The sequence below is a fragment of the Pipistrellus kuhlii genome, unplaced genomic scaffold (genome assembly GCF_014108245.1).
Source record: "Pipistrellus kuhlii isolate mPipKuh1 unplaced genomic scaffold, mPipKuh1.p scaffold_m20_p_3, whole genome shotgun sequence".
Taxonomy (NCBI): Eukaryota; Metazoa; Chordata; class Mammalia; order Chiroptera; family Vespertilionidae; genus Pipistrellus; species Pipistrellus kuhlii.
The window spans coordinates 84,642,679-84,652,922 of NW_023425529.1; the positions used below are offsets into that span (position 1 = coordinate 84,642,679).

Consider the following 10,244-nt stretch of genomic DNA (forward strand, 5'->3'; position numbering starts at 1 on the left):
GCCACGCCCCTCCCCATCCTCTCTGCAGAGCTGGCCCCCCCTTACAGCTGCTGGTTAAACACTCCTTGGGGTTTCCACTGCCTGCAGGGTAAAGTCCAAGCTCCACAGGTCCAAGCAAGGACCTTCCTAATTATGTACAGACTTATGCTCCAATCTTCTCTCACTTCTCCACCCAGCCACCCTGTACAAAAGCTATGCTGCGCAATTTGCACTTCTCTCAGCACAACAAATTAGCCTCTTTGTGGACCCTTACTATTTGCAAAGCTCAGTGCAAAGAACTCTACATGTATCACCTCATTTAATCTTCACAGCAACTCTATGCCGTATTAGGGGTGTCGAACTCAATCAGAGAAGGGGCCAAAATCTAAAATCCAGCCTAAATCGCGGGCCGAATGGTTTACTGAACAGTCATAAACTGTCATTGTGATGGAAACGCAGCGGAGTGCAGTGATGACATCGCGGTGCGGGCCACATTGCAAGGCCTGGCGGGACGGATTTGGCCCGCGGGCCTTGTATTTGACACATGTGCCGTAGATAGATATCTCACTCCTCCCAGTTCACAGGGGAGGAAAATGAAGCTCAGATAACTCCTCTGCCTGACAGTGCCTGTTTACAGTACCCACCTCCACCCCCCAGGCTGATACAGTTGGCCTGGAAGGCCCTGCTGCTCCTCTACTGCTGCCCTCTATACCCCCACCATATCTTAGAGACCTCACTCAATTGACCTCCCCCAATCATGCCATTCTTCACCCAGAGTTAATAATTCTATCTTTGGAGCTCCCATGCTACTTCTTACATTCCTCATTAGAAACTCAACACATTGCCAAAACCGGTTTGGCTCAGTGGTAGAGCGTCGGTCTGCGGACTGAGGGGTCCCGGGTTCAATTCCGGCCAAGGGCATGTGCACTGGTTGCGGGCACATCCCCGGTGGGGTGTGCAGGAGGCAGCTGGTTGATGTTTCTCTCTCATCGACGTTTCTGGCTCTCTATCTCTCTCCCTTCCTCTCTGTAAAAAAATCAATAAAATATATTAAAAAAAAAAAAAGAAACTCAACACACTATATCATAATTATTTGTATACATTCCAATCTAACAGACTATGAACCCAAGAAAATAGTAGCTTAAAAAAAAAGTCTTTCTTGCCCTAGCCGGTTTGGCTCAGTGGATAGAGCATCAACCTGCAGACAGAAGGACCCCAGTTTCGGTTCTGATCAAGGGCATGTACCTCGGTTGCAGGTTCCTCCAAGGTCCCGGTCCTGGTGGGGGCATGTGCAGGAGGCAACCAATCAATGCGTTTCTCTCACGTTGATATTTCTTTCTGTTTTTCCCTCTCTTTCACTCTCTCTAAAAGTCAATGAAAAAATATCCTTAGGTGAGGATTAAAAAATAAAAACAAAGAAAAAAAACAAACAACTTTTTCTTGTTCCTATGTCTGACATACTGTAGCCAGGTAATAAATGAATAAGGAACATTACTATTTATTATGTGTTGTTTCATTTACTCTTGTTTCTTCCTTAGTCTATCTCAGAGCATTATTACCTCTGAGTTCTTACTGGCAATACATTCCTGATAGCTTTCCCTCTGGTTACCTTTCTTTCCAGTGGTGGACTGATTTCTCCAAAACACAGATCTGAGCCTGGTTCTTCTTTACTTTTTGTTCTCAAATCACACAAAATCTCTGTACATCTGACTACTGAAATGCCCCAACTTTCCCTCATAACTACCTGCAAAAATCTCACCTTCTTCAAATCAGATTTGATCACCCTTATTAAGCATTCCTTCATTTGGTACAAGAGTGAAAAGTACAAGTCTTCTGAAATCCTAGAGCATTATGGTTTTACCTCTTTTGGGGGATTTAATCCATTCTGCATAATTCTACTGTGATTTAGATATATCTTAGCTCATCTATAATTTCCTTGTCAACATCACCTACTCTTCCTTGTAGAGCTGCTCCTAACTGTTATACCTGGCAGGTGCTTAACAAATTTAGTTTGGGGCATTATTAAAATAATATAAAGACTGGGTTATGGTAAAACCTATTTCTCAGGCATTTAAAAGAAATTTAAATTTAAGTGAAGTCAAACTAATTAAAGAACAACACAATCCTCCCCCCTCCCCCCAAAGCTATATTACACAGTGGCATTTAAAAACCAGTTTTGGAAAAAACTGGCCTTAACTGCCCATATCTTAAGAAGTCAGGTCAACCTAAGATGGAAAAATCATCTAAACTGATTGTAATCATCAGAGTGACAGTCAGAGTCAAATACGAGGCATGTTTAACATGCCTAATTTCCTTAGTTTTTACAAACTTCCAAGGCAAATAAAGCTATACCACATTCTATCCTTGAGCAGATTGCAGCCAACAGAAGTTCAACAGTTTGCACAATGTTAGTAGGTATCTTTTGAATGGCAGAACCAAGATCCCTACCAAACTAGAAACATTTACCAAGAGACTAAAACTCCCTGTGAAAGAGTTACAGCAGAGTCTCATTATTTTTAAAAAAATATATTTTATTGATTTTTTACAGAGTTGAAGAGAGAGGGATAGAGAGTTAGAAACATCGATGAGAGAGAATCATCAATCAGCTGCCTCTTAGACACTCCCCACTGGGGATGCGCCCGCAACCAAGGTACATGCCCTTGACCGGAATTGAACTTGGAACCCTTCAGTCCGCAGACCAACGCTCTATCCACTGAGCCAAACCGGTGAGTCTCATTATTTAAAAGGGCTTTATCAATGGCAGCAAACCAGAGTGCTGCAGAAGTTTTAAATCATGCACCTCTTTTCTGTTAGACTGTCAAATAAAAAACAAATGACAACAGCCAATATAATAATAACTGGTGTGAATGAATCAATAATATACATATACTTTTGTCAGATCAGCAAAATATATTTTTTTTTTGTGCCACAAAACTTTAGTTATTAGATTATGTGTGCCGTGAGATGAAAAAGGTTGAAAATCACACTATCTATGGCATAGTTCAACACTATCACCAATTACTGAATCTATACTGCATAACTAAGGACAGAACCCCGTTACCCATGACCCAATCCAGCCAAAGGCATTACTGTGTGACTGGGTAGGAAAACCAGCAGTAACACTAAATTCCTGTGCCTGTACCTGTAAAATGTTTAGGAAGCACTGTGTACAAGTATAAATGCTACACTGCATGCTTAAACCAAATAACAATTTTAGGAATTCCTTCCATTGATCTTTGCTCTCACAACAAAGTTTACCACTAGGTGGCAGAAGTACATTAAGAAGGTGATGTTTCTACAATGCTTTATAAATAAAGGTAGACTGACATTTTCCAACCCCTTTTTATAGTAATAAAAAATGTGTTAAACTGCTTAGAGTTTAAAAATATATATATTTTGTTGCTTTCTGAGTGGATAGTTACAAATAAATGATTTTAAATAAAAATTAATCACTTGCTGAAAATACATTATATATTAAATATCATAAGCAGATTTCAACTTTTTTGTACTCAATAATAGCCACAACTTAAACGAGCTTTGCACATGAAAACAGAACTATACTATCAATGCATTAAAAAATACACTGTACATTAAGATACAGTAAAGATTGAAATTTAATTTTGTGTAATGCTATCAAAGGTAAATAAAAACTGCTTTTAACCCATGAAGGTTGGAATTCTTGCGTTTTGCAAGGTGTTTTTTTATTGTTTTTACTTGTTCATTTGTTTCTAAATGTCAAAATCAAAAAGAAAATCTGGGTCTTCTAACCTCTGGAATTGCACCAAATAAATTTGTTGTTTAAGCAAAAATAATAAATAAATAAATAAATAAATAAATAAGAGAAAGTTTTAGGTTATATTTTACAAGCACTTCTCTTAAAGTAAAACTAAAGATTACGAATACATAAAATAAAAATTGGGCAAAATTATCATTTTTTTTCTCCTTTTGACATTTACATTAAAAATACAAGAGGAAGCTTGATGTGCTATATAAGAATTTTGAGGATATGAATACAACTTAAAAATGTGATGACTATCTTGAGGCAATTTGTAGAATTATCTATCTATATATGGTATTTTAATAACTTGTGTCCATCTGCTTTCTATATTTGGTGGTCCCTTGTGGATAGAAATTAAATCATATGTAATTAAGAATAACAAATATACTGATCAAATCACTGGGGAAGTAATTGAGAAACTAACCCTTGCATGGCCTTGGCCGAGTAACTCAGTTGGTTAGAGTATTGCTCTGATACACCAAGGTTGTGGGTTCAATCCCTGGTCATGGCACATACAAGAATAAACCAATCCTATATAATAAAAGCCTAGAGATGCAAATCAAAACAACAATGCGGTACCATCTCACACCTGTCAGAATAGCCAACATCAACAAATCAACAAACGACAAGTGTTGGCGAGGTTGCGGAGAAAAAGGAACCCTTGTGCACTGCTGGTGGGAATGCAGACTGGTGCAACCACTGTGGAGAACAGTATGGAGTTTCCTCAAAAAACTGAAAATGGAACTCCCATTTGACCCAGTAATCCCACTCCTAGGAATATATCCCAAGAAACTAGAAACACCAATCAGAAAGGATATATGCACCCCTATATTCATAGCAGCACAATCTACAATAGCTAGAATCTGGAAACAGCCTAGGTGCCCGCCAGCAGATGATTGGACAAAAAACTATGGTACATCTACACAATGGAATACTATGCTGCCATAAAAAAGAAGGAATTCTCATCATTTGCAGCAACCTGGATAGAACTAGAGAACATCATGCTGAGTGAAATAAGCCAGTCAATGAAAGAGAAATACCACATGACCTCACTCATTTATGGATATTAAAGAACATTATAAACTGATGAACCAAAAGACAGATATAAAGACAGTAAAGCAACAAGCAGACTGTCAAATTACAGGGGGAGGGTAGGGAGATCTGGGGGAGATAAGAGATCAACTGAAAGACTTGTATACATGCATATAAGTACAACCAATGGACACAAAACTCTGGGGAGGGAGGGTACGTATGGGAGGGGAGGCAATGTTAAAATATGTACACAGATAATAATTTAATAAAATAATGATAATAATAATAATAATAATAATAATAATAATAAAAGCCTAAGTGGCATCACACCCTCTTGCGATGCCCTTGCGTGATGTCGCCACAAGATGGCCGTGCGCACAGCCTGGTGGCTGCTCCACACAGTGAGGCCTGGGGGTCCCACGGGTCTGCACAGGAGAGGAGTCCAGTCCCGGTGTCTCTGCCACCTCGTGCAGAAAAGGCAGGTGGAGGCAGGGAGGGCATTTGGGGGTGATCAGGCCAGCAGGGAGGGATTTGGGGGCAATCAGGCCCCTGTGGGGGAGGGCAGTTGGGGGCAATCAGGCCAGCAGAGGAGGGCGATCAGGCCGGCAGGGGAGCAGTTAGGCATCAATCAGGCCGGCAGGGGAGTGGTTAGGGGGTGATCAGGCTGGCAGGCAGAAGCGGTTAGGGGCAATCAGACAAATAGGTGAGTGGTTAGGAGCCAGCAGTCCGGATTGTGAGAGAGATATCCAACTGCTGGGATCGGAGCTAAACCAGCAGTTGACATCTCCGAGAGGTCCCAGATTGGAGAGGGTGCAGGCCACAGCTGGTGGGAATGCAGACTAATGCAGCCATTATGGAAAACAGTATGGAGTTTCCTCAAAAAGAAATTAAAATATGGAACTGCCATTTGACCCAGTATCCCACTTCTAGGAATATATCCTATGAAACCCAAAACACCAATTAGAAAGAATGTGAACCTCTATGTTTATAGCAGCACAATTTACAATAGCTAAAATCAGGAAACAGCCCAAGTACCCATCAGTAGATTAGCAGATAAAAAAGCTGTGGTACATTTATATCATGGAATACTATACAGCAATAAAAAGAAGGATCTCTTACCCTTTGAGACAGCATGGAGGGACCTGGAGAATATCATGCTAAGTGAAATGAGTCAGTCAGAGAAAAACAAGTATCACATGTTCTCACTCATATGTAGGATCTAATTAACAAAATAAACTAATGAACGGAGTGGATCCAGAAACATGGAAGCATGGAACAGAGCTATGAATCTGAGGGGAAGGTGGGGAGGGTGGGTATTAGATGGGAGCTAATCAACCAAAGACCTTATATGCATGTATGTATAACCCATGGACACAGACAATAGGATGGTGAAGGCCTGGGGCTGGGGGCAGGGATCGGCTGGAGAGAGTCGATGGAGGGGGAAAAAGAGGAGGGACATATGTGATAGGTTCAACAATAAAGATTTTTTTTTAATGGACAGTCCATAAGCTGTGCAGCTTGCAAACGATGTAGCACAATCATTTATCAGCAGCATTAAGCCAAAACTGAGTTCCTCTTTAGGAATCAGGGGGAAGAAACAGTTGCTAGGGAATTATTTTCTATAGCAAGCACCAATTTGCACCTGCAAAATAGTCTAGAAATATATGTGAAGAATAATTTGCAATATATACACATGAATGCATTTGCTCATCTTTCAGCTCTGTAAGGTAATATTACCGAATGCATTTATAAAGTGAAAATTATACAGTGAGGTAAGCTGTCTGGCTTGATAGGATATGAAAAGAACATTGCTTTTGTAGCCTTGACAGTTATTAGTTGATTCAATTCATGAGATGCTTATGTTCTACTCTAAAAATAAGTTCAATACCATCATATAAGTTGCTTTGAACCAGCACTGCTAAGGGCTTGACTGGTATCAAACTGCACATTTATAATTCATTCCTAGGAAATAAAAAAGACTTAGAACACATAACGGTCTTAGCACAAAGAATCTCATTTATATGCACTCAGTTGAAAAGGATACAGAAACCATTTAAAATATAAAGAGGAGAAGTATGTGGGTAATAACAAATGTAACAAAAATAAAAATTCTGAGAGCCCCTGTTAGCTGCTTGGAATGGAAGACAGGTCTTTTTCAACTACCCCATCCCCACCTTCCAATCTAGCCACATAGTTGGTTCTCAATAAATATCTTTTGAACAGATGGTGTGGTAAGTGCCATCCCAAGAAATTTCCTACATTAGTCAATCATTTCAAGAGATAAAGATGATCTCTGAATGTGGTAAACAGCAGGATGACAAGAATAATTGTAGCCCTAGCAGGTTTGGCTCAGTGGATAGAGCGCCCGCTTGTGGACTGAAGGGTCCCAGGTTCGATTCCGGCCAAGGGCACATACCCGGATTGTGGGCTGGATCCCCAATAGGGGGCATGCAGAAGGCAGCCGATCAATGATTCTCTCTCATCACTGATGTTTCTCTCTCTCTATCCTCCCTTCCTCTCTGAAATCAATAAATATATTTTTAAAAAAGAATAATTGTAATGGTAGGACCATCAGCACAGAGTCCACAGGCTCCTGCGGTAAGTTAAAGAGTCAACGCCAAGGAAAGCACCTGTGCACATGAGCACCCTCCGGCGAGGATAAAGGGGGCACTGTCACCAGCACCCGTCCTGCCTCAGGTTGGGTACAAGAGTGCCCTGCCCTGCCCTTACCTCCTCGTCCTTCTCCTCTGGCCCCTGGGCCTCGCCAAGGCTCAGCTGAGGGTGGCTTCTGGACCCGCTGTCCTCACCGCCTTTGTCACACGCGTCTCGCACCGAATCTGGGAAGGGCCCGGCACCTTCCGCCCTTTCGTTGCTGTTACTGTCCGCTGAACTCAGGGACAGTGCGCTGAGGCTGTTGGGGTCCTTCCCTGTGCCGGGGCTCTGCGGGCTGGGGGGCTTGGGAGCGGTGGGCCTCAGGGGTGTCAGAGACTGCTCGGGTCCCAGTGTAAACTGGCCGCCAGGTTTGGGTTCCGGGGAGTCTTCGCGTGCTCCGCTCTGGGCCTCGAGAGGAAACACCGCGGTTTCCACGTCCACGTGGGCGCCCTGCGGCCCCGCTGGGCCGAAGTCCGGGGCCGGGCCGGGCCTCCTGGCCTCGGGCTCCGCGCCGCTGGACGCCCGGCGCGAGTAATCGTCGTGCAGGCGGCTGCGGGGCCCGGGCCGCGGGGCGGCATCGCCGGGGCAGGGCGCCTCGCCCTTGGGCCGCTGCTCTCGCTTCCAGGCGGCGTCAGTGGCGCTGCTCACCAGCCTGAGCACCCGGTCCCAGTCCTTGGCCCGGATGGGGCTCTTCCAGCGTTTGGTCCTCCGCTCAGACCCGGACCCGCCGAGCTTCTCGGAGTCTGCAGAGCAGCTGCTGAGCGTCCGGCGGGGCGCGGGGCGCTCGGGCGTGCGCAGGTCGGAGAGGTTGGAGGCGGACTTCCGCTTGAAGGAGCTCTTCCTAAGGAAGTTGAGGTTGTCGGTGCTCTTGCTCCTTCGATAGGCGACGCCGTTGTGCTCCGCGTCCTGCACGGGGACGGCGCACCCCGGGAGCTCCGGGGGGCCCGGGGGCTCGGGCGGGCCCAGCGGCTCGGCGTCCCGGAGGCTGATGCGGCCCAGGCCGTAGGCGCGGCGCAGGCTGCGGGAGCGGTGCGTGCTCCTCTGGAAGGCGTCGTCCGCCTCCTCGGGCTCCGAGCCGTCGGACGCGGGCCCGGGCTGGGGCTGGGGCTGGGGCGGCCCGCCCGTGGCTCCCGAGGCCCCGCGCCCGCCGCCCGCGGGGAGGGCCACGGCTGCGCCGTTGGGGAGGGCCGGGCCCGCGTCAGACTCCGAGGCCTCCGCCTTGGGGGCATCGCACCCCTCTCTGTTTTGAATTCCTTGGAAGACGGAGGACCTCAGCTTTTTAAAGGAGCCCATCTTGCGGAAGGAGGCCAGGGCGTTCCAGGTGGAAGAGTGCCCCATCAGGACCACGGAGCGAGGCCGCTCGGCGTGGGCGCCCGCCCGCCTCCGGCTCACCGAGAAGAGGCGCACGAACTTGGCGGGGCCCGACCTGGCGTCCTGGGCTTCGCAGTCGCCGCCGCTGCATCCCCCGTTCTGACAGGCCGGGTAGGTCACCGCGCTGGGGTCCGCGGGATCCGAGGCCGAGCAGGGGATGGCGGCCACTCGCCCGTGGCCGTTCTGGGCTGTGGTCATGTTCCCGGAGCGGGAAGCCGTGGCCACAGGGCGGCGCGGCTCAACCCCGCGTGCGCACCGGTGTCCCCGGGTCCCGGGTGCAGACCTTCATCTCGGAGGCCGCTGCCCGCCCGGCCTTCACACCTGCTGCGGACATCGGGCTCCTCCTCCGTTGTGGCCACTGCCTGCAGCAGAAAACAATGCAGGATTTAGCCTTTTCCCCCACAGAAAAGCCTTTAAAACAGGGTCTAGTTATTTTGATTAATAACCGCTAATATACAAAAAAGGCATGCCCCATAAATGATCAAACGAAAAGTTATAAATTAAGTTCGAATTTTTTTCTAATTCATTTCACAAATTAAAGGGGAAAATGCAAATATACATTCCTCAAAAAAAAAAAAAAGATAATTATGGGTTGTGCATTCAATATAATGGTAAACTCCTGAATTTATTTAAACTTGTTTAAATAAAAGTTTTGAAAAACTGATGGAATAAAAGAGCCAAGGCATCATTGGCTCTTTATTGAACAAAGAAATTTTGGCCAGGCTGGTATGGCTTAGTGGTTGAGCCTTGACCAGGAGGTCATGATTCAATTCAGGGCCAAGGCACATTCCAGGGGTTGCTGGCTCAATCCCCAGTGGAGGTGTGCAGGAGGCAGCCGAACAATGATCCTCATCATTGATATTTCTATCTCTCCCTCTCCCTTACTCTCTGAAATCAATAAAAATGTATTTTAAAAATAAATAAATTTTGAGTTTAATTTATAATTTTAAAAGCAATGATTTCAAAACGTATCACAGCGAAATGTCAACTTAAGTATATCGATAAAACAGCTAGTGGGCAGACTGAGTGCTTAGTATGTACAAAAACTAGTGCAAGATGCTCTCAGCTGCTTACCGTCTACAAAATACCCCAAAAGTCTAATTAGAGCTACAAAATGCTACAGGAACATGAGTGGGAGGGACCAAGTTGAGGTTGCATTAGGTCAACTTTATGAAAGAAACCACATTAGTGAGGGGCTTCTGTCAATGGTATTCTAACTGGCTAAGGAATGGAGAGAGACATGCATATAATACTGAAGTACTAGAAATTCAGAAACAAAAGTTCAAATTAAATACTCCACCTTCTTCCTTCTTCCACATGTCCTGGAGCCCACCACACACCTGGGTCCATGTTGTCTGCCCCCCACCCCAGCCCCAAGTGAAAAGCCTGCTTTCCTTAACTCTTTTCATCTAGCCAAATCCTCCACAGCCTT

The 10,244-nt window shown here is 45.5% G+C and overlaps 1 protein-coding gene across 3 annotated transcripts in view; it reads right to left on the reverse strand.

The window, feature by feature from the left end:
• The window catches only part of SPATA13 (spermatogenesis associated 13), a 95,347-nt gene extending 86,196 nt beyond the window's left edge, over positions 1-9,151 (reverse strand). For all 3 annotated transcript variants that reach the window (XM_045588435.1, XM_045588434.1, XM_036457708.2), the window contains exon 1: positions 7,520-9,151. In XM_045588435.1, coding sequence (XP_045444391.1) covers positions 7,520-9,010 — 1,491 coding nt within the window. In that variant the 5' untranslated portion in view covers positions 9,011-9,151. The remainder of the gene's footprint in view (positions 1-7,519) is intronic.
• Positions 9,152-10,244: the final 1,093 nt, after the last annotated feature.